Source organism: Carettochelys insculpta, chromosome 5 (assembly GCF_033958435.1).
Source record: "Carettochelys insculpta isolate YL-2023 chromosome 5, ASM3395843v1, whole genome shotgun sequence".
Classification (NCBI taxonomy): Eukaryota; Metazoa; Chordata; order Testudines; family Carettochelyidae; genus Carettochelys; species Carettochelys insculpta.
The window spans coordinates 128,434,611-128,457,101 of NC_134141.1; the positions used below are offsets into that span (position 1 = coordinate 128,434,611).

The 22,491-nt window shown below is 67.7% G+C and overlaps 1 protein-coding gene across 1 annotated transcript in view; it reads left to right on the plus strand.

Moving 5' to 3' along the window:
- The window catches only part of LOC142013280 (receptor-type tyrosine-protein phosphatase kappa-like), an 85,532-nt gene extending 69,163 nt beyond the window's left edge, over window positions 1-16,369 (plus strand). Inside the window, exons 18-33 of the mRNA XM_074994451.1 lie at window positions 620-768; window positions 1,074-1,161; window positions 2,446-2,516; window positions 2,955-2,991; window positions 3,671-3,768; window positions 4,348-4,464; window positions 5,022-5,179; window positions 5,261-5,396; window positions 6,240-6,389; window positions 6,899-6,998; window positions 7,391-7,470; window positions 8,262-8,396; window positions 11,770-11,895; window positions 12,928-13,085; window positions 14,477-14,612; window positions 15,406-16,369. Of these exons, the coding sequence (XP_074850552.1) occupies window positions 620-768; window positions 1,074-1,161; window positions 2,446-2,516; window positions 2,955-2,991; window positions 3,671-3,768; window positions 4,348-4,464; window positions 5,022-5,179; window positions 5,261-5,396; window positions 6,240-6,389; window positions 6,899-6,998; window positions 7,391-7,470; window positions 8,262-8,396; window positions 11,770-11,895; window positions 12,928-13,085; window positions 14,477-14,612; window positions 15,406-15,480 (1,814 nt within the window). The 3' untranslated portion in view covers window positions 15,481-16,369. The remainder of the gene's footprint in view (window positions 1-619; window positions 769-1,073; window positions 1,162-2,445; window positions 2,517-2,954; window positions 2,992-3,670; window positions 3,769-4,347; window positions 4,465-5,021; window positions 5,180-5,260; window positions 5,397-6,239; window positions 6,390-6,898; window positions 6,999-7,390; window positions 7,471-8,261; window positions 8,397-11,769; window positions 11,896-12,927; window positions 13,086-14,476; window positions 14,613-15,405) is intronic.
- The last annotated feature ends 6,122 nt before the right edge of the window (window positions 16,370-22,491 follow it).

The window sequence follows — 22,491 nt, forward strand, 5'->3', positions numbered from 1 at the left end:
GGGTCACACCCTCACGGGGACATGGGCCTGGCCTGGGCCGGGGGGGTCACACCCTTGTGGGGACATGGGCCTGGCCTGGGTTGGGGGGTCACAGCCTTGCAGGGACATGGGCCTGGCCTGGGTCGGGGGGGTCACACCCTCACAGGGACATGGGCCTGGCCTGGGCCGGGGGGGTCACACCCTTGTGGGGACATGGGCCTGGCCTGGGTCAGGGGGGGTCACACCCTCACGGGGACATGGGCCTGGCCTGGGTTGGGGGGTCACAGCCTTGCAGGGACATGGGCCTGGCCTGGGTCAAGGGGGTCACACCCTCACGGGGACATGGGCCTGGCCTGGGTCGGGGGGGTCACACCCTCACAGGGACATGGGCCTGGCCTGGGTCGGGGGGGTCACACCCTTGTGGGGACATGGGCCTGTCCTGGGTCAGGGGGGTCACACCCTCACAGGGACATGGGCCTGGCCTGGGTCGGGGGGTCACAGCCCCACAGGGACATGGGCCTGGCCTGGGGGGCAGGGGCAGGGGCCGGGGTCACACCCTGGTGGATGGGTGATGACAGCCCCATTCGCCGGTAGCCCTCCGGCCCCAGCCCCGGGCTCAGCCCTGCTTTCTGGCCCCCAGCCGGGGCGAGCCGGCTGCACACACAGATCCCGGTGGCTGAACTGCTGGAGACGCTGAAGCGGCTTAGGAGAGCGGAGCTGGCGGAGGAGGGGGCGGAGGATGAGGCAAACCCCGAGCGGCTCCCCGCCGGGCGGGATGCAGAGTACCAGGTCGGTGCCGGAACCCGCTGCTCCCTGCTGCAGTGCAGCTGGAGGACACATCTCCCTGGGGACATAGGTCCCATCCAGAGCGGCCCCAGGGGCCCAGGCCAGACTAGCTGGAGCTGTGCAGCTCCTGCATTTGACCCAACCCGATTGTGGGGTAACTCCCCCTAGACACCTGCCTCTGCTGGCTGCTGGCTGAGTGCTCTGTGCCGTGTTGCCCTCCGGCCCCAGGGGCCTCAGCTTGGATCCCGTGACAGTAGGGCTGGAAACTGTGTCTGCCCGCCCCAACCTGGCCCCTTTCTTCCCTGCAGAAGCTGATCTCGGGCTTGCTGCACCCCTGCCAGGCTGGGAAGGAGCCTTACAACCAAGGCAAGAACCGCTACAAGAGCATCATCCCATGTGAGTAGAACGCCCCGGCCCAGCCCCACAGCTCTGCCGAGCATCGTGGAAACCCTTCCTCTGACAAAGGAGAGGGTGCAGCCAGGCTGCTGGGCTGGATCCCAGCAGAGCAGGGGAGCAGGCAAGGCTGGGCCTGGCTGCTGCTTCGGCCTAGGTGCAGCTGGGAGCAGGGCGGTGGCTCCCGAGGGTGCCCTCCGTTAGCCGTGAGACCTGCTGGCAGTGCACCGGCCTGGCACTGGGGGGCGCTCTGCAGGGCTGGGACAGTGGTGTCTCAGTGGACCTCAGTGGGCCTCCCAGTCCATGCTGATCCCTGGCGGTTCTGAGTGCGGGGTGTGTGCGGGGTTTTACTCCCAGGGTCGATGGCATATTTCCCACTATCCTGCAGTAACTCCAGGGGTGCCTCAGTTTCCCCAGGCACAGCAGCGGTGCATGGTGGCGAGGGGGGTGTCTGTGGGCTGATGTCTCACACTACTCAATGGGCCTCTTTTGCCATTTGTAACCTGGGCAGCCAGGGGACACCTTTCCCCAGGGAGACGGGACAGAAGCGGGAGGAGGGGGCTGGTGGTTGGGATTTGGATGGGGCAGTGGGGGCGAGGGACGGGCTGGGCTGGCTGGAGAGGGAGGGGGCAGAGCCAGGCCCTGGCTGGGGGACCCCTCTGGGCCCCTCTCCCCGAGGTGGATGGTGCTGATGGCGTCTGGTGTCTGTGTTAAGTCTGTTCTGCACTGGGGCCCTGTCGCCTGATCCCCTCCTGTTCTCCTGCCGAGTGAGAGCCTGCGGGGGGGCAGGGCCCGGGGACACTGGGGGCCGGTGTTGCAGGAGGTACCAGCTCTCAGCCACTCTGCAGCAGAGCCCCACTTCTCTCGTGGGCGGTGGGGATCTCTCAGCACTTTGCCAAGTGCCAGGCGTCAGCCCACCAGCCTGACCAACTAGCCATTTCGACAATTCTGTTCTGCACCCGCCCAGCCCAGCATTGCCCGTGGGAGTCTCTCTTCCCTCCCGCCCTGCATAGGTCTGCAACGACAGGGACCAGAAGTGCTGGCAGAACCACTCCCACCCCAATGCAGGCCTGGCCTGGCCTGGCAGGGAGGCAGCTGCCACATCCCCTGCTGGAGGTGGCTGCTGCATGCGGTCGGGCAGGTCTGTTGTGCTCATTGCGCAGGTGTGGAACTGAGGCATGGCTCACACAGGGAGCCAAGGCGGGCCTGTTTCTGCAGGGTGCACAGGCAGGAGCCAGCCCCGCAACTGCGCTGAGCTGGTCAGTGAGCGACCCCTTTGTCTTGCAGATGATCACTGCCGCGTGGTGCTGCAGTCGGCCGACCCGAGAGCTGATTACATCAACGCCAGCTACATCAGCGTAGGTCTCCCGGGAGGGCCGCGCGGCTGCTGCTCAGGGCGGGGAAAGGCGGCAGGGGGGCTCCAGGACACACAGGGGCTGGGCAGTGTCTCTTGCAGGGTGACCAGGTAGCATGGGGGCAGGGAGGGGGACCGGGGAAGTGTAGCTGCGTCTGTGGGACAAAGCCCCTTGCAGCGGGGGCCGTCTCCCCGCTCGCAGGCTGGGTACGTGCTCCGGGGGCGCTGGAGGCGGCAGGAGTTGGGCTCTGCCTGCTGGTCCCAGAGAGCCGTGTGTACGGCCCAGCAGACAGAGGGCTTAGCTGCCACGTGGGGGGCCGGGGGGACTGGCCCTGCCACACGACCCAGGCACGTGGCCCGGCCGCGGGGGTTTCGTCTCGTAGCTCTGACTGGCTGAGCTGAGGTCACGTGGTTAACACTGGCGCTCTCTCCCCACCCCCAGGGCTACAGGAGTCCCCGCTTCTTCATCGCGGCCCAGGGTGAGTGTCCGGTGGGGCAAAGGGGGCCCAGGTGGTCAGCCCGGCTCCGTGGAGCTCCCAGCCGGGACTGCCAGCCACGCGAGGGGTCTCTGCCTCTCCCCAGCCACTGGGCGCGGCTCCTGCTGAGCTGTTACCCTCTCTGGGGCGCGGCTGGCACTTCCAGGGAGCCCTGGCGGCGCCCGCTCCCTGCTCCCAGTGAGGCCGTGCGCCCGGGAGCTGCGCGCTCCTTCCGGGGGTTCCTGTGTCGGATTCAGGCACGCTGCCGCGCCCGGCCCTGGCCCTGCTCCTGCTTCCCGAGGCAGGGTGCCCAGGGCTCTCGGTCTGAGCCCTCCGGCCCGGTGGCTGCGGCAGCTGCACCCGCACCGCAGGGCTCCGGGGCTCCGGGGGGAGAAGCGTGCTGCAGTAAGCCGAACCGCTCCCACCCTGACCGTGCAGCCGCGCCCTGGTCCCCACAGCACCTGGGCCTGGCACCTCTCACCTCGGCATGGCGCTCGCCGGCTGCCCCGCTGCTGTGCCCTGCTCTGAGCATGGCCCGCGTGCTGCGTGACCATGCTGCCCGGTCACAGAGGGCACGCTGGGCGCGGGCGGCTGCTCGCTGCCGTAGGAGGGGAGAGGCGCTGCGGCCCCTGCCCGGCTGCAGAGCACCGGCAGGTACCAGCGTGGGGCGTTCCTCCCCCAGGCCCACTGCCTGGCACCGTGGTGGACTTCTGGCAGATGATCTGGCAGGAGAAGGCCTCGGCCATCGTGATGTTGACCGGCCTGGTGGAGCAGAGCAAGGTAGCGACCCCAGCGTCTTTTGGGGCCCAAGTCCTTGAACGGCCCAGCCCCAGCCAGCCTGGGTCCGTACTTAGCCGGGCCCTTCCCCACTCCTCCTTCTCAGCAGCTGTCCCCGGGCAGGAGGGGTGGACGGGCCAGGGGGCAGAGCCGTGCATGGGCCAGGGACACAGGGGGCTGAGGGAGGGGTGCCCCGAGAGGAACCAGGGCTGGGTGGAGAGCTGGAGAGAGAGAGAGAGAGAGAGAGAGCCTCCAGCAGCTGGGGGGATGGTAGAGCCACCTCCCGGCCCCAGCGTGGTCACCTGCCCGACCTGTGCCAGTGACCCTGGGGCCTGCCGCGGGGATCCCTGCGCCGGGGAGCTGCCGGGGCCGGGTCATGTGCAGCGTAGGCTGCGGTGGAGCCAGACGTTTGCTTCCCGTGGCGGGTGCCCGGGCATGGCCAGGCCAGACAGCCCTGCGAGCCCAGCTGGAGGCAACGCCGGAGTTGTGCCCTGCCGGGGGCTCCCCTCAGCCTGGCCCAGCCTTGGCGGGGGGCGTGTGCAGCGTGCGGGTTGGGCCGCGTGCCATGTCCTGCTCTCGCAGCCCAAGTGCGAGCAGTACTGGCCGGAGGGCGAGCAGACCTACGGGGACTTCACCGTCACGCTCAGCAGCACCTGGGGCAGCTCCGGCCTGGTGGCACGCACCTTCCTCCTGCAGAAGGTAGGACAGAGACGCCCCTCCTGGGGTTCACCAACCCCCCACCCTCCCAGGGGCTCCCAGAGCTGGGCCCCGGCGGCGGGGGGGCATGGGGAGGCTGATGGATTTGGAGGTTCCCAGGGCTGGGGCACCCTCTACAGGCCCAGGTCGCACTGCAGCAGGGCAGGGGCGTGGGCGTCTCCTGGGGCCCCACAGCCAGCGGGGAGAAGCTGCTGAGCCCTGCCTGGCCTGGAAGAGCACCCTGGGCGTCAGCCTGTCCAGCAGGCAGCTCCGCCGGGGCCTGGCCTCTCCCCTGCGCAGACGGGACCTGCGCCTGGGCTGACCCCCGAGGCCGTCGGTGCCCCTGCGGCATTGCTGGGCCTGGTGGCACAGCCTGGGGGGTCCTGAAACCAGCCAGGCCCACTCCACGTCCTGGCCTGTAAGAGCTGGTGGCAGCCCTGCGTACTCAGGGGCTCCCGGCAACCTGGCCTGGAGGGAGCTCTGGGCTCTCTTCGACTCCCTGCCCCCGCTGCCCTTTGCACAGCCCCCGTCCCCCCACACCCCCGTTTGAACTCTCGCAGGCAGGGGCTCCGCTCCCGAGACATGTGGAGCAGTTTCACTACCTGCTGTGGCCAGACCACAGGGTCCCCAGCAACCCGGCCCGGCTCCTGCAGCTGGTGGAGCTGGTGAACGAGAGGGTGTCGGAGGTGCCCATCGGCCCCGTGCTGGTGCACTGCAGGTACCGGGGGGAGAAGGCGCAGGGCGGGTGCCGTGGGGGCGCAGAGCCGGGCCAGCACCTCACTTGCACCCGTCTCCCCAGCGCAGGGGTCGGCCGCACAGGCACCTTCATCGCCCTGGACATCCTCCTGAAGATGGCGCGGGCTGAGGGCAGCGTGGACGTCTTCCGCTGCGTGCAGGGGCTGCGGGAGCAGCGGGTCAGCATGGTGCAGACGAAGGTGAGGAGCTCAGCTGGGCTGCCCGGCTGCTAGCCTGTCAGGAGCCCACCTGGCCCATCGTGCCCAGGTCGAGGGGCGGGAACTGTCTGTGCCAGCGGCTGTTGGGGAACCGCCCTGTCTGCTGAGCTCAGCTCCTGGGCCCCGGGGCCAGCCGGTTCCTGTGCCCACCCAAGGGACCTGCCGCATGGCTTTGGCACTGCAAAACCGGCCCAGCCATGGGGCACGTGGCCTGGCTGCCGGGAGCCAGCTCTGCTGCTGCCCAGAAGCTGGATTTTGGGCCCCTGCCTCCAAGAGGAGCTGTGACTCCCAGGATTGCTGGCAGAGCCACCCCCCAGCCCCACTGCTGGGATCTGAGAGCACCTGGCCAGGTGCCCAGCTCCCGTGGGGCTCCTGGGATGGGAGCCCGCATGCACATGGCTGCAGGCAGGATTTCCCCCGGCTCCATGGGGGCTGGCCAGTGGGACTGTGTCAGAAGGTGTCGCCTTAGTCCAGCTGGGGCGGGGGCACTACCCCATCCCGGGATCTGCCACGTCTGGGGCAGGTACTGTGCCCATCCCTGCAGCTCCTGGCCGGCACATGGGGCAGCACATGCAGGTGCAGGGGGGCTGCGCGCAGGCCACCTGTGAGGCCAAAGCAGGGAGGGGACGCGGGACATGGGGCTGCTCCCCGAGAGAAGTGTGCCAGAGTCTGGTCCCGTAATGTCAGAGTGCCCTGTGCAGGGCTGGGGCTCCAGCCGGACCTCGGGTGCAGCTGATGACACGTGGCACCTGGGCTCCCCACACTCTGGCCCCCGGCTCCGGGCTGGGCTCTGGGGCTGACACCTGCCCTCCCTCCCCTCCCCAGGAGCAGTACGCCTTCCTCTACGAGGTGCTGCTGGAGGCGCTGCTGTGCGGGAACACCGGGGTCCCGGTGGAGAGCATCCCCAGCCACATCAGCCAGCTGCGTGAGCCCCACGCCCAGACACGGAGCAGCGGGTTCGCCCAGGAGTTCAAGGTACCTGTGGGAGGGGCTGGCCCAGGGTCCGATGCTCACACCCCAAGCCCGGCCCCTGCTGCCTCCCCTCCCAGGAGAGCAGGGCTGGCTTCTCTGCCTGGAGCAGTGGGCTGGCAGCTCCGTGGTGCCAGGGAGCAGCGCGTCCCAGGGCCACGGTGACGTGTACCAGACTGAGTGCCCCAGGCTTCTGTCGTTCGCCTCAAGGCCCCAGCGGTGGCGCAGGCACAGCCATTCCTGGCGCTGGGGAAGCTCCAGAGCCCAGCTGTGGCCAAGGTGACCCGTCCTGGGAGGCAGCCCAGCGCAGTGAGGATGGGCGTCTCTGCCAGCCATCTCCCGACATGCTGAGCTGCAGTGCGCCCGGGGGCTTGCTGCCCCGTTGCCAGGGCCCGGCCCCAGGAGCCGCACGTCTGTCCCTTCAGCCCTGGGGAGGCGGAGGTGTGGCCATGTAGCTGGGCCGCGGGGGAAATGGGGTCCCAGCTCAGAGCTGACCCTGCCGAACCGCCCCGCAGGCCCTGCAGAAGCTCTCTGAGCTGTTCCAGCTCTCCCCATGCAGAGAGGCCCAGCAGCCTGGCAACCTGCCCAAGAACCGCAAGCCAGCCATCCTGCCAGGTGAGGCGCTGGGGTCAGGCGTAGCCGGGGCCCTGCTAGCCAGGAGGCACCACGCTGGTCCGAGGCCCTGGCCGGTGCCTGGAGACGGCCCTGTCCCGGCTGGGAGAGCTCCCAGCCAGCGCTGCGCAAGGACCCCAGCCTGGCGACAGGGTACCCTCTCCACCCTTCGGGTACCCCTCCCTGTGCTGCCAGCCCCCAGGCCTGTGGCATGGAGGGCGAGCGCCGAGCGACACACCCTGGAACAGAAGGGCTCTGCTCCCCACAGCTCCGTGGGCCCAGGGCCCAGGCACGGGCCGTGCGCTTGGGGGGCTGGGCCCAGCCGCTGTGCCTGGGCGAGTGGCGTGTGCAGCCAGCCTGGCTCTGACGCCACCTTTCTCCTTCCGCCCCCTCAGCGGATTGCAGCCGCCCCATCCTCATGTCCTCCCTGAAGGCCGACGGCTCACCGGGCTACATCAACGCTGTCTTCGTGGCTGTAAGGCTCCAGCTCCCCTTGTCCCGCCCGGCGCGAGTGGGGGAGGGCAGCAAGCCTGGGGCCCCCACCCATCTCTCGGGGCAGTGCAGGAGCCATCCAGCGTCCGGCCACGGGGCTTCCACGGAGACAGCCAGGCACCGGCCCCAGCACCAGGCGAGGGTCCCCGAGGATCAGCATCAGGCCCTGTGCAGCATCCCTGCCCCGGCGTCCCTCCCCCAGCCCAGCTGTGCCACGTCCCCTCCCCCGACGTCCCTCCCCCAGCCCAGCTGTGCCCCGTCCCCTCCCCCGACGTCCCTCCCCCAGCCCAGCTGTGCCCCGTCCCCTCCCCCGACGTCCCTCCCCCAGCCCAGCTGTGCCACGTCCCCTCCCCCGATGTCCCTCCCCCAGCCCAGCTGTGCCTCGTCCCTTCCCCTCCCCACTCCCTCTGCCCCAGCCCAGCTCTGTGGCATTCCTCTGCCCCGTGACCCAGCACAAAGGTGGGAGCCCTGGGAGACCCTTTGCCCTGGGCTACCTGAGGGGTGAGTCCGGACGCTGTCTGGGCTGGGCCCTGGAGGTTCTGGCTGGTGGGACGGGGACAGGTCAGGCCCAGGGGCTGAGGCTGGCCTGTCGTCCCAGGCCGGGGGACGGTCCAGGGCAGCCCATGTGTTCCTAGGTCAGGAGGCTGGGCTGAGCCCCTGGCTGGAGCCCTCCGTGGCATGTGGGGACCAGCAACATGGCCGGGGGCTGGGGTGGCCATGCCCTGAGCAGGGGCGCTGGCGGGTGCCCCCACCTTGTCCGTCTGTGTTTTGCAGACATACAAGGAAGAAGACGGCATCATTGTCACCCAGCTGCCGCTCAAGGAGACGCTTGTGGATTTCTGGGCCCTGCTCTGGGACTACACCTGCACCTCGCTGGTCATGCTGAACCGCCTCGAGGAGCTGGACCAGGTGAGCTTTGTGCCATGTGCCGGTGCCCTGCCAGCACTCGGGGAGGGCCTGGCACTCCCGATGAGCCAGCTGAGGGCTCCTAGGCACCGGGGGGGAGGCGGAGCTGATCTGAGCATCTTTGCTGTGAGAGCTCAGTGGAGAACCCCAACCCCTCCTCTCCAGCGCAGTGTCGGGGTTTGTCTCCCGGCCGTGGGGCTGCGTCCCAGGGCCGTGACCCCCAGTCCCGCCCTTCTGCCTCCAGAGTGGGGCAGGTGCTCCAGGCATGCTGCCCAGCCTGGCAGTGTGTGGAGATGCTCGGGACGTCTGGATGCAGCCGTGCGGGTGGGAGCACTCCTGCGCCGAGTGGGGCTGGGTATGTGGGGTGGTATCCAGCGGTCGTCTGGCCGTGGGGCTTTGCTGCTGGAATATGGGAGGTTCTCTGGGCACTGCCGACAGGGCCAAATCAGGGCAAACTGCTCAGACAGGGCTACCGCCAGCCTGGGCCGGGGGCCTCCACTGCAAGGCACCGACCCGTCACGCAGAGCATGGCTGTCACCTCACTGGCCAGCCGTAACCCTTCTGTCAATGGCCGGTGACTGCCAGAATCCTAGGGGATTCCATCCGTAATGCACCCGACCGGCTCGAGCCCCCGCCGCGTAACCCGGGACAGCCTCCCCTACCGCCTGGGCGCCTGGACGGGCAGTTCTTCCCCGCTCGCAAGCAGCGTCCGAGCTACACACAGCTGGTTTAGTAACAGCATCAGAGCATGCGCTTACTGAGCGGTACACGCAGCGGTGCTAAGGAAAGGCGAGGCGCGGGCCAGAGCCTGCTGAGCCGCGGCCCTTTACCCGCACACCCCGTCACCTCTCACAGCACGGCCTGGTCCGTGCGAACCCACAGATCACAGGTACAGCTGCCTGGATCGCTGCCCCTTGAGCGCCAATAAAAGCCTCGGTAAAAAGGGCACCTTTAGCCTGGAGCCGACATGCGAATAGCCCAGGAAAGAGGGGGAGCCGGGGAGCAAAGGCAGTGCAGGATGTTAATCTCACCCCCCTCCGGGGGGAGCGGCAAGCAGAGCCTCCCCAGCTGACCTCAGTGCCTGGCAGGCTCACACGGCAAAGGCAGAGCAGGCCCTGCCCCGCGTGGATGTTAATCTCACCCCCCTCCGGGGGGAGCGGCAAGCAGAGCCTCCCCAGCTGACCTCAGTGCCTGGCAGGTTCACACGGCAAAGGACGGTCCTTCAAAAAGCACAGACCCAGCCCTCAGGGCTTTATAAGTCATGCCCACGACCTTGAACTGCGCCCGGAACACACTGAAGGCAGAGCAGCTGCTGGCACAATGTGCCCCGCACCGCGGGCGTTAGCTCAGACTCAGGCAGCCACATTCTGGACCAGCTCAAGCGCCCAAGGACCAGTCCAGAGGCAGCCCCAGACAGGGGACTGAGCAATCCAGTCGAGAGGCGCCAGCACTGGGGTCCCTGTGGATCGGAGCGAGGTGACTTCTGAAGTGAGGAGCTGGAGCGAAGACCGATGGAGGAGCTCTCTTACCCTGGCCCATGTGGAGGGAATCCCATTGTTCTCCCTGGGCGGAAGCACATCCCGGATGGAGCCTGTCCCAGCCCTTTTCAGACAACCAACCTCCGCCTCTCTGCTGGGCTGCATGGTCACAGCCAAATCCCTCAGATGCCAACGTGCACCTGATACGGCCCTTTGGCTGTCAGGTGCGGCTTCGCTCTGCTCAGAGCCCCTCACACCAGGTTCCCAAGCCCCCAGGCGCTCTCTCCCCGGGGCGAGCAGTCCAACCACAAGCCCAGAGCCCGTACTTGTACCTCCACGGAGAGACACGACCCCTGCGCATGAGCAGGGCACACAGACTCCAGGGATGGGGATAATGGCGTGGCCCCCAGGCGCGTGCCCTTGCGTGTGTCCATATGCACGCCTGTCTGCGCAGGTGTCTGCTTGTGTGCCCAGGGGTGTATGCCCAGGCCTGTGGCTGTCATTGAGTCTGTGCCCATGCCCTGAGTGCATGTGGCCACGTGTGCATCCAGTGTCTGCGTGTGTGTTTGCTGCGTGTGGCCGTGTCTGTATGCATGGCCATGCGTGTGCCAGGCAGCTAAACTCCCAGTTCTGTAGGGCACTGAGCCCCGTCCCTGGCCTGGGCTGCCGCTCCCTGGCACACCGGCCGTGCAGAGCCATCCTGCTTGCTGCCCCCGGCCCTGCGTAACCAGAGCCCTCCGTCCCAGCCAAGGCGCCCGCCAGGAGAGCGGGGGCAGGGGCAGGCTGGCACAGGAGAGGCAGGCGTGGTGGTGCCCATCCGGGCCACACTGCGGAGGGGCAGCTGCACCTGTGCAGCCTGGCCAGAGTGACCAGTAGCTCCCAGGCCGTGTACGCACAAGCGTGTGGAGGTGAGGTGCCAGGTGCGCTGTCTGGACCAGTCTGGCACGTGGCGAAAGCTGCGTGCATCAGAACACTGCACCATCATGTTCCCTGCTTGCCCGTGTTGGGCGTGCGACTGCGTGTGCAGGGGTCCAGGCATGTGCCTTGAGCACACACGTGTGAGCAGGCCCTGGAGCCCATGTGTGCGTTTGGAGTCTGAGTACCTCCCCTTCCTACTGGCGTTAGGTGTGTGACCGTGTGTACGGGCCTGTGTGTGTCCTGTGAGCACATGCGTGTGAGCAGGCCCTGGAGCCCGTGTGTGCATGTGGGGTCTGAGTACTGCCCCTTCCTGCCGGCGTTAGGTGTGTGACCGTGTGTACGGGTCTGTGTGTGTCCTGTGAGCACATGCGTGTGAGCAGGCCCTGGAGCCCGTGTGTGCATGGGGGGTCTGAGTACTTCCCCTTCCTGCCGGCGTTAGGTGTGTGACCGTGTGTACGGGTCTGTGTGTGTCCTGTGAGCACACGCGTGTGAGCAGGCCCTGGAGCCCGTGTGTGCATGTGGGGTCTGAGTACCTCCCCTTCCTGCCGGCGTTAGGCGTGTGACCGTGTGTACGGGTCTGTGTGTGTCCTGTGAGCACGTGCGTGTGAGCAGGCCCTGGAGCCCGTGTGTGCATGTGGGGTCTGAGTACCTCCCCTTCCTGCCGGCGTTAGGTGTGTGACCGTGTGTACGGGCCTGTGTGTGTCCTGTGAGCACGTGCGTGTGAGCAGGCCCTGGAGCCCGTGTGTGCATGGGGGGTCTGAGTACTTCCCCTTCCTGCCGGCGTTAGGTGTGTGACCGTGTGTACGGGCCTGTGTGTGTCCTGTGAGCACATGCGTGTGAGCAGGCCCTGGAGCCCGTGTGTGCATGTGGGGTCTGAGTACTGCCCCTTCCTGCCGGCGTTAGGCGTGTGACCGTGTGTACGGGTCTGTGTGTGTCCTGTGAGCACACGCGTGTGAGCAGGTCGTGTGTTCGCTCCCCAGACGTATCTGCCGTTTTGGCCTGCCCAAGGAGCGGCCTCTTATGGCCATTTCCACGTCACACTGATCTCAGAGGAGCCAGGAGCTGCCTTCACCACCCGCACACTTGCTGTAACCAACAAGCAACAGGTAGGGCCTGCCCCTGAGCGGGACATGGAGGGTTCTGGCCTGGGTGGCCCAGCCGGCCGCCCACGAACGGGAGACCCAGCTCCGAGGCAGGGCTAGCTGCTGAGGGGAGCCCTGGGAGCAGAGCTGCCATGGCTGCCCTGAGAGGTGACCCTTGCATGGCCCGGGCCTGGGGGACTCAAAGACAGACCCTTGGGGCAGGGCTGGGCCCTGGCTTGCCTAGCGAGCGACTCCCGCCCCGCAAGGGAGAGGCTGATGAGCGGAGAAGGCGGAAGAGGACATGGGAACTCCCGCGGCCTTTCTGAGCCGGCACGGCACGGCACGGCACGGCACGGCACGGCACGGCACGGCAGCTGTGCCAGCGAGCAGGCAGGCCCACAGGCAGCATTGTAGCCACCCTCTGCCCTGCTCTACTGGGGTGGGAGAGGCCTCGGCTGGAGACCTCTGCAGCGAGGCCAGAGGAGAGCAGAGCAGAGGACCAGACTGGTGGGGGTAGTGGCCCCACCGAGTGCGGCCTTACGGAGGGCAGGGCGTGGCCAGCGGCGGGAGGAGACGTGATGGGCGTAAGCAGCACCAGGCGGCTGTCAGCCGGGTGCTAGGAAATGCTCTGTGCCTGGCAGTGGAGTTGGGCTCTGGCGCCGGCTCCCAGGGGAGCTGGTGGGACCCCCCCAGCAGGTCTCAGGCCAGCGTGGACATGGCTGCTGTAGGTTGACATGGCCCTGCCTCCAAGCAGGGGCTGGGCTGGGGTCCCTCTCCCTGCCCCTCAGTTCACCGACACTTTGCTCCGGGGCTGCGTGGCTGGCCGGAGCTCGGCTGTTTGGAGACGCTGAGCATCTCCGGCGGGATGGAGCGCCCCGGGTTTGCATGAGGGGTCCTGGTCCCACAGCGCCTCCTCAGGGGCCAGTTGTGGAAAGGCCTGAAGGCAGGGAGCGCCCTCCCTCGCGCTCTGCCCGGGACCCGCTGGGGATGAGGGGCTGACTCTGCCGGCCTTGCCGCGAGGGCTTCCACTTCACCGCTGTGCCCGCCTGCCCCCAGCCCAGCAAGGCCGCGCTGGAGATCAGGTGCTGGCAAGCAAACGACTGGCCCACGCAGGAGCAGCTCCCGCCGTGCCCAGCCACCATCATCAGCCTGCTGCGGGAGGTGGAGCGGTGGCCGCAGGCGAGCCAGGACGGCCACGTTCTCGTCACGTGCTGGTGAGCGCGAGCTCCGGGCTGGGCAGGGACAGGCTGCGTCTGCCTGGCGAGAGTCAGCGAGGGCGCCCGGCTCACGCCGAGCCAGCAGCAGGAGGGGCTCTGCGCAGGGGGTGGCGGGCGGACAAGGGACCCGTGAGCATCCAGGTCCTCGCCAGCCGGAACGGCCTCCCGGCTCCCCGCCCCCAGCCCTGGCCAGGCAGGGCCCCTGCTGCCAGCAGGGCCCAGACATGGCGGGGGCCCTGGGGTGGTAGGAAACCAGGAGAGGGACAGGACAGAAGAGTCAGAGCTGGGCAGGGGCCAGGGCAGGAGTGTGGAGGAGGGAGCAGGATCCATCCCTGGCTGGAAGGGGCAAGGCCGGGAGAGAGGAGGTGTCAGGTTCTGGCCGGGGGGGGCACAACAGGGCGGGAGAGGGGCAAACAGGGTCCTCCTTCTGCCTCTGCAGGGCTGATCCCGGCCTTCCTGCCCCAGCCCAGCCCTGCCCGTGGCTACTCCTCTCCTCTGGCTGCAGCCTCCTGCCCTCGGCGGGTGGGGCAGGAGCGAAGGGGGTGGAGGTGGAGATGAGGGGGAGGATGAGGGGTAGAGGCAGGCTGCCCGCAGGCTCCTTCTGTAACCGGCCCTTTTCTGCTGGCGCTCGACCGAGGACAGGACCCTGCTGGCCGTGGCCAGAGGAGCCGGGGGGCGCTGGAGCAGAGCGGGTGGGAGGCCTCGTGTGCGGTGCTGTGGTGGGATGAGCCCACTCATGTCCTGGTCACTCCCCCCACTCATGCCAGCCAGGTGGAAGGCCTGGGGCCCAGAGCCCCACCCGGCTCTGCAGTGTCCGAGCTGAGCCGTGGCAGGGCCTCCCTCCATCCCCCGGCTCTGAGCCGCGCAAGTCCCAGGGTTGGGGCTCCTTATCCAGGGGAGCTGGAAGTGACCAGGGACTGTCGGTCCATTACCAGCGCCGGCCGCCCCAAGGACAGGTGTGGCTGCAGCTGAAGGGTCCATCTTTCCAGCCCAGCCTAGGGGGGAGTGAAGGAGAAAGCTGGGGGGCTGGGCTGCAGGGGGAGTGGGGAGAGATGGGTCGCTGGGCTGCAGGAGGATTGGGGAGCCCTGAGGGGCTGGGCTGAAGTGGGGGGGAGGTGATGGGGGGCTGGGCTGCAGGGGGAGTGGGGAGAGATGGGGGCTGGGCTGCAGTGGGAGTGGGGAGCCCTGTGGGGCTGGGCTGCAGTGAGGGGGCAGATGGGGGTGGGCTGCAGGGGGAGTGGGGAGCCCTGTGGGGCTGGGCTGCAGTGAGGGGGCAGATGGGGGTGGGCTGCAGTGGGAGTGGGGAGCCCTGTGGGGCTGGCAGGGCCCGGCGCTGCTGCCCGCTCGGTGCCACGGCCTGTGCCCAGCTGCACTTGGTCTCGCTGCAGGGACGGCGCCAGCCGCTGTGGGCTCTTCTGTGCGGCCCACTGGCTGTGTGAGCAGATCCGCTGCGAGGGGCAGCTGGACGTGTCGCAGGCGGTGAGAATGCTCAAGCGGCGCCGGCAGCAGCTGGTCAAGGACGTGGTACGTGGCCCGGGGGGGGCCGGTGCTTCTGGTGGCAGCCCCAGGCGGAGTCCCACCTCAGGCAGCCCCAGCGCCTGCCCCCCTCGCCCAGGCGGGGTGGTGAGACGATCCTGGGTCCTGCCGCCCCCTGGCATCCCGTGCACAGCCCTGAGCCCGGCTCCTGCCCCAGCCCATGCGGCTCCCACGGCACAGGCAGCAGGGCCCCACAGAGGGAATCAGTCCCCATCCCAGCTGCCTCGGGCTGAGACCTGCGACCTCCTGAGATTGTGCCTCACGGGGTGGGGAGCCAGAGCCACAGCTGCCCTGCCATCCTCAGACCCCACTAGCCCAGCTGCTGAGCACGTTGCTGCCCCACATGCCAGCCCCACGGCTGGCCAGAGAGCGCCACAGGCTTAAGTGGGGCGGCAGCACTGCAGGCCTTGCCGTTTGTGCACACATGGTGCCTTTCTATGGGGCATCCTGCCCAGTCTGGGTCACCCTGGGTGGGGGCGTGGGAGCCACGTCCCTGCGGGATCTGGCCGTGCTCCTGCCCAGTTTGGCTGGGGGTCCAGGGGCCACGTTCCTGCAGGGTCCGGCTGTGCTTCTGGTCGGTCTGGCTGGGGGGCCTGCAGCTCAGGGCCACGCTCCGGACAGAACCGGGGTTTCTGACCCTCAGTCTGGCACCGGGGGCTTGGCTGAGTGTGGCTCTTTCGGGAGCAGCCAGCACCACAGCCGGACCCAACAGGAGCCCGCGGAGGGCAGGAGCCGGGCATGTGCGGGGTGGTTCAGCTGCTGACGCGGCCTCTCTCCCCAGGAGCAGTACACCTTCTGCTACCAGCTCGCCCTCAGCTACCTGGACTCATTCAACATCTACGCGAACGTCCCATGAGCGCGAGCGAGGGGCTTGCTGCAGCCAGGACCTTCCCCTGCTGCTGCAGCTCTCGGCAGCTCCCTACCCGCGCAGGAACCCATGCCGTGGGAGCCACCTGGGGCCCGGAAGTGGGCTGAGACGAGGGGGCCGGGTGGCGCTGCGCTCCTGAGGCTGCGGAGCCTCCCAGCTGGCTGAAGCAGAGGTTGTCTCGGGTTCGTGTCCGTGGCGTGGCTGGCTGCTCTACTGCTGGGATCTCAGGCTCCGCCCTGCCCGCAGCCTGGAGCCAGGTGAGTGCCTGGTGCCACCTCTCTGGCCGCGGGTGATCTCTCCCACTGCCGCTGCAGGAGGCAGGCCTGGCTGTGCCCACCAGGGAGCTCTCCCCAGCTCAGTGCCCGTACCATGAGCACTCCACTTCGGGTGGGCCTTGAGCGTCCCTCGGCAGGCTGGTACTTCACCCACAGCCCTGCTACACTACAGGCCTGGACCCTGCTCTCCGGGACCCCAGCAACACTCTGCTCGTACACCCTGGAAACGGTGCCCCGCACTTACCAGCTTCCCCCAGCTCCTGAGCCCTGGCAGTGGGCAGGCGCCCAAGAGCGCCAGGCTGAAGTTGGCACACCCGCGTCCCAGGTACAGTCCGGTACACGCAAGGCCAAGGGCCTGAAACCGCCGGTCGTGGTGATACAGCGTCCCATGGAGCCGGCAGGCAGAGTCAGTAACTCTCTTGCGGCGCCGCACGTCCCCTCACCGACCACACGCCCGGCCAGGCCAGGAGCTGGGATGTGAGCTGTGGAGCCAGACTACAGTTTCAAGTACAAGCCAGAGCCCATATGTATAACTCCATGTACAAAAATGATACAAACATCAGAGCAGAATAAACATAGTCAGCCATCACCAGCTTTCAACAGGCACCTCGCGTGGCACAAGGGTGGGTGCACACCCAGGACAGCCAGGTTTTGCCCGTTCAGCTTAAAAGCCAATAACATCAAACTGCCCCCACTCCACAGCCAACCACGGGGAAGGGTCACGGCCCCCACTCCACAGCCAACCACGGGGGCATGTCACAGCTCCCTCACTGCAGCCAACCACGGGGAAGGGTCACAGCTCCCTCACTGCAGCCAACCACGGGGAGGTGTCACAGTCCACGCTCCGGGGCCCTGCCCCCACTCTGCAGCAGCTGGGACTCAGCCAGCCTGTGACGCAGGAGGGATCAGCCGCCTGGACGCAGCGCAGAGGCATCGGGCACTTCAGCACAGTCCGTCTGGGCCCCCAGAGCCCAGGGCTCCCCAAGTCCCAGAGCAGGAGACTGACCTGTTTCCAGTGGCCCAACCTCAGGCCCCCCAGCTGCTCCCCTCCGGGCCGTGTCTGTCCTGGGCACACCGGGCCCCTGCACTCTGGTCTCCAGCCAGTCAGTTGTCTGTTGCAGGGGACAAGCTTGGCCCGCAGCTGTCAGGATGCAGAGCATTGGCCAATGGCTGTGCCCAGCCACCTGGCGCAGTCACGCCTGCCCACCAGGGGCCCCTGCAACAGTCCCACACCCTTGTGCCACCCCAGAAATGCAGTAACGCCCCCTCAGCAGTGCAGGGCAATTGGGCACATGCTGGCCAACAAAGCCGTGAGCGTTCCCACTTCCTGGCTTCCACCCTCCTCCAGGGCCCTGCCTCACTCACGCTGCTCCAGCCATGCGCTGGCTGCTGTAAGGGCCATCTCTGGGGACCTGCGGCGTGCGATCTGCACCCCTCCAGCCTCTTTGCTCAGCCCGGCTCCAGAAGGGCCTCCATTCTCTGGGCCTGCTCCCTGCCCGCCAGCCACCTCCCCAGCTGTCCAGACAAACAGAGCCTGGTCCTACGCTGGCCTTGCTCAGCGCAGCCCTGGGCAGAGGGGACAAGAGGGGCTCATCAGCCCCACCTAGTGCCATAGGGAAAGAAGGTGGCGCCCCAACCAGCCCTACAGGGAGGCACCCGAGCCAGCTCACTGCATGGGGAGCAGGACCTGGAACCCAGCTCCTCATAGGGCGGGGCTGTGCCCCTCTCCTGGGTGTGTGGCAGCAGGGGGTGTCTGGGGCACTCACGGGGACCAGCTGAATCAGCCCTGTGCCCACCCCACAGGCACAGCTGCAGGGGGGCTCTGGGGAGAGCAGGCCAGGCCCTACCTGCAGCTCTGTGTGCTGGTGTCCGGATGGTGCAGTAAATATCAGTGGTGCCCAGGGCTGGAGCTCTGGGGTGGGAGACACAGGCGGGATGGGGATGGGGCAGAACACAGGCAGGAGGGGCTGGACAGGCGGCAGCATGTGGCTGGCATCCATCCCTGGAGCTCTGCAGGGGTTGGCACCTGCTCCCACAGTCCCTGGTGTTGCAGGGAGCTAACCCTGGTAGCACTGGAAGAAGCCTTGGGAGAGGAGCTGCCTGGAGCCCAGCAAGGCTGGCAGCCAGCACCCAGCCCTGTGGAGCTGCCCAGAGCTCCTGCCAAGAGCACCAGCCAGCTGGCCCCCAGGGAGCAGCCCCCATGCTAGCCTAGGACTAGCCAGCATCGGCCTTGTGCTGCCAAGGAACACTCCTGTGGGTGCCCTCCACATGGACTGGGGTCTTCAGAGGGTCCATGCACGAGGTCTGCCCCACGCGCAGCAGAGGAGGGCGGGTGTCCCAGGCAGGCTTGGCCCCCTGAGCACCATGCCCAGCCCCGGCTCCACCGGGCCGGGCACCTGAACCATGGGGCCTGCGAATGCTCAGCCCAGGAGCCTGGCACTAGCCGGCAGCTGCAGGGAACGGCCCAGCCAGAGGCCCAGCCCAGGGCAGGACCTGAGCCCAGAGGCTGGGGAAGTTTGCTCCAGAGAGTGTAGGGGTGACAGAGCTCCCCCGGGGGCAGGAACGGCCCTGACAGAGCTCCCCTGGGGCAGGTATGGCCCTGGCAGAGCTCCCCTGGGGCAGGAACGGCCCTGGCAGAGCTCCCCTGGGGCAGGAACGGCCCTGGCAGAGCTCCACCGGGGGCAGGTACGGCCCTGGCAGAGCTCCCCTGGGGCAGGTACGGCCCTGGCAGAGCTCCCCTGGGGCAGGAACGGCCCTGGCAGAGCTCCACCGGGGGCAGGAACGGCCCTAGCAGAGCTCCCCCGGGGGCAGGAGCGGCCCTGGCAGAGCTCCCCTGGGGCAGGAACAGCCCTGGCAGAGCTCCCCCGGGGGCAGGAGCGGCCCTGGCAGAGCTCCCCTGGGGCAGGAACGGCCCTGGCAGAGCTCCCCTGGGGCAGGAACGGCCCTAGCAGAGCTCCCCCGGGGGCAGGAACAGCCCTGGCAGAGCTCCCCAGGGGCAGGAACGGCCCTGGCAGAGCTCCCCAGGGGCAGGAACGGCCCTGGCAGAGCTCCCCTGGGGGCAGGAACGGCCCTGGCAGAGCTCCCCCGGGGGCAGGAACGGCCCTGGCAGAGCTCCCCCGGGGGCAGGAGCGGCCCTGGCAGAGCTCCCCCGGGGGCAGGAACGGCCCTAGCAGAGCTCCCCCGGGGGCAGGAACGGCCCTGACAGAGCTCCCCCGGGGGCAGGAACGGCCCTAGCAGAGCTCCCCCGGGGGCAGGAACGGCCCTGGCAGAGCTCCCCTGGGGGCAGGAGCGGCCCTGGCAGAGCTCCCCTGGGGCAGGAACGGCCCTAGCAGAGCTCCCCCGGGGGCAGGAGCGGCCCTGGCAGAGCTCCCCTGGGGGCAGGAACGGCCCTGGCAGAGCTCCCCCGGGGGCAGGAGCGGCCCTAGCAGAGCTCCCCCGGGGGTATGAACAGCCCTAGCAGAGCTCCCCCGGGGGCAGGAACGGCCTTGGCAGAGCTCCCCAGGGGCAGGAACGGCCCTAGCAGAGCTCCCCAGGGGCAGGAACGGCCCTAGCAGAGCTCCCCAGGGGCAGGAACGGCCCTGGCAGAGCTACCCCGGGCTCCGGGGAGTTGGCCCCAGGATCTCCCAGGCACTGGGCTGGCCCTGCCTGAGCAGTCTGTGACCCTGGGGAAGGCTCGGGGGACATGTCTGGGGCAGGGCAGGGATGGTGCCTCCAGGAGGCCGGTGTCTGGCCACGCCCAAAGGCGGAGGTGGGAGAAGCACCCCCAGAAATGCTGATCCCAGTTCCCAGGCCCCAGAGCTTCACTCCTCCCAGAGCTGCCCAGGGGTGTCCAGCCCGGGCCCTGCCAGGCCACAGGAAAGCCTGGGTTTGTGGGGAGCAGCGGGGGCTGGGGAGGGGCAGGGGACCCCTGTGTTTGTGGGGAGCAGCGGGGGCTGGGGAGGGGCAGGGGACCTCTGGGTTTGAGGGGAGCAGCGGGGGCTGGGGAGGGGCAGGGGACCTCTGGGTTTGTGGGGAGCAGCGGGGGCTGGGTGCAGGGCAGGCCCTTGGTGACAGCCCAGGTGGGTCCCTGCAGGCTGAGGGAGAGGGGTCCCCTTTTCTCTCCCCCCATCACAACCTCCCCAACCCCCTCCCCAGGTCTCCCCCCATCACGTCACTCAGCTCCCCAAGGCCTGGTTAGCGCCGACCCGGCCCCTGGTCACTGCCCAGAGTGGGCGGCAGCCCCACGCCTGGGCTGGCCGGGCAGGTTGGGCCCCGTGCCCGGCAGGTGGGCGCTGGGCGTGTACCTGTCTCCCTCACTCACTGAGACATGAGACTCTGCTGATGTCCCAGACCGCCCCGCGCTCCTTCAGCCCTGTGCAGGTGGCCGGGAACGGCCCGGCTGCAGGGTCCTCCCGGCACGTCACCAGCACCATCAGCGTAAGGCACGTGCCGCAGTGGAAATAAGCTGCTGTCTGAGTGAACGTTTCGATTGTACCGACTTGACTAGAGCGTTTATGTCGCCTGTTGTAAAACTGAGCAGCTCTGGATGAGCTGAAGTGCCCCGGGAAGACCTCGGTGTACGCCCAAGGGTACATACAGCCCTGGCTGAGAACACTGCCCTGGGCGCCGTCAGTTCCCCCGGGTGCTCTGCCCCCCTCTGCACCCAAGGAGGAGCTGATCAGCAGGACACACCAATCAGCTCGGGGTGTCCCGCCCCAGAGCACCGTGCAGAGGGTGCTGTGGTGGGCAGGCTGGCAGGCGATGGCAGCAGGCTCCGGCCCTCGGGGCGCAGGCTGGGTGGAGGTCCCCATCTGTGGTCCTGCATTGGTGGGTATGAGGGGCTGCTGAGGCCGGGAAGCGGAGGGACTGACTGAGCCAGGGACGGGCAGGCGCTGGTGGGTCAGTGTTTGTTCAGCAGCTCCCCCGGGGGGCGAACGGCCCCACCTGGGTGGTTGTTTGTCTGGGGAAGCTGCAAGATGGGGCAGCAGCCGGTGAGACCCAGCTGCGCTCTGGAGACCTCGACTGGGGAAACTGATGGGCACCGCGGGTCATACCCTGGCGACCCTGGGTACCAAACATGGTGTTTGCTCCTGGGACACCCTCTGCTGTCTGCCCCCGACCAGCTGAGCCGCTCCCCCTCGTGCAGAGAGGGCAGGGGAAAGCCCCTGTTTGTACTGGGGGGACAGCGTTCCCTGTAAGCTGGGTGCTGGGGCGGAAGCCCAGGAGAGATGCAACGTGTCCAGCTGATTGGCAGCGTGCCCACTGCCCCCCCAGCGGGCAGGTTGTGGTGCACATGGACACATGCCCTGGGGCCCACAGCAGAATGAATTCTGCCCGTGGGGGACGTGGTGAACAGGAAACCTGCCAGGAGATGTGTGCTGGGGCCGCTGCGCCTGTCTCTCGGGCTGCTCCCGGCCATGCTGCGAGGCCGGACACGGGCCTCCAGCCCAGCAGCACTGGGTGTGCTGGCTCCCACTTCTCTTCCTTCCTCTGTTGCAGTTGCGGGGGGCCCTGCAGTTCCAGGGGTACCGATTTATATTCACAAGCCTTGGCCTGCTAAACCCAGGCTTGAGTTCAACCCTTGCAGGGGCCGTTTAGGGACTGGGGTGAAGAGATTTAAAAGAGAGAGAGAGAAAGAGAGAGAGAGAGAGGGCTGGTGCTTGGTCCTGCCAGGAGGGCAGGGGACTGCACTCGATGGCCTCCTGAGCTCCCTTCCCGTTCCAGGAGAGGTGTGTGCGTACCTCCATGCCCGTGGACATAGCCGTGTCTTGGTGCAGGGCTGTACCGGGACGGGCCATGGAGATCTTGAGGGTGTGGACCAGCTTCCCTGTGCGGGCAGATCAATCAGAGCAGGCAGTTTTGGCTTGGGAGAGACGACTGGGGGATCCGAGGGGCTGCACTTCCGGAGTGGTGCGGAGAAAGTGAATAGCAAAGGGCTGTTTGCCTCCTGATGAGACGCAGGAATGGGGGTCACCAGTCAGAGGACCAGGCGGCAGGCTCCAAGCACACCAGGGGACGTATTTCTCCACACAGCGCCCAGTCGTCCTGGGGAACTCACTGCTGGGGTGTCGTGAAGGCCAAGACCACAACAGGGTGTAAGAAGGCAGTAGGTAAGTTCAGGACAGGCCCATCAGTGGGTGTCAGCCAGGCTGGCAGGGCAGGGCAGGGGCCCCAACCTCTGTTAGTCAGAAGCTGGGAATGGGTCACTTGGTGATCCCCTGGTCTGTCCATGCCCTCGGGCACCCCTGGCATTGGCCATGTTGGCAGGCAGGACACTGGGCTGGATGGACCTGGTCCAACCCAGTGTGGCTGTTCTCCTGTTCTTCCATCCTTGGCAGCACTGGTTTAGGGGAGCACTGCAAGTTATGCTGAAGGGGCGGGGCCTCTGGTGGAAGAGGAGGGGCCTTGTGGGAAGGGGCGGGGCTGAGGCTAGTCTCCCCCAACCAGACATTCACGAGCTGCCCATGAGATTAACCTTTAATGAAAGTTTATGTCACGGGAAGAACCCTCCAGGAATACGTCCAACCGAACTGGCCTCCCCAGGCCTGGGTATTCCCCAGCTTTGCCCGCAGGTGGCACCGGTCCCTGGTGGGTGAATCTTTCCCAGGCATCCCAGGGCCGCTGCAGGGACCAGCTGCAGTAAAGTGGGGTGGGCAGAGCAGGTCACAGCGTGTATCTCCTCGTCGCCCAGCAGGTGCCTCTCCGCATCCACGGGCCACGTCCCCTCCCCGGCAGCTGCCTCCTG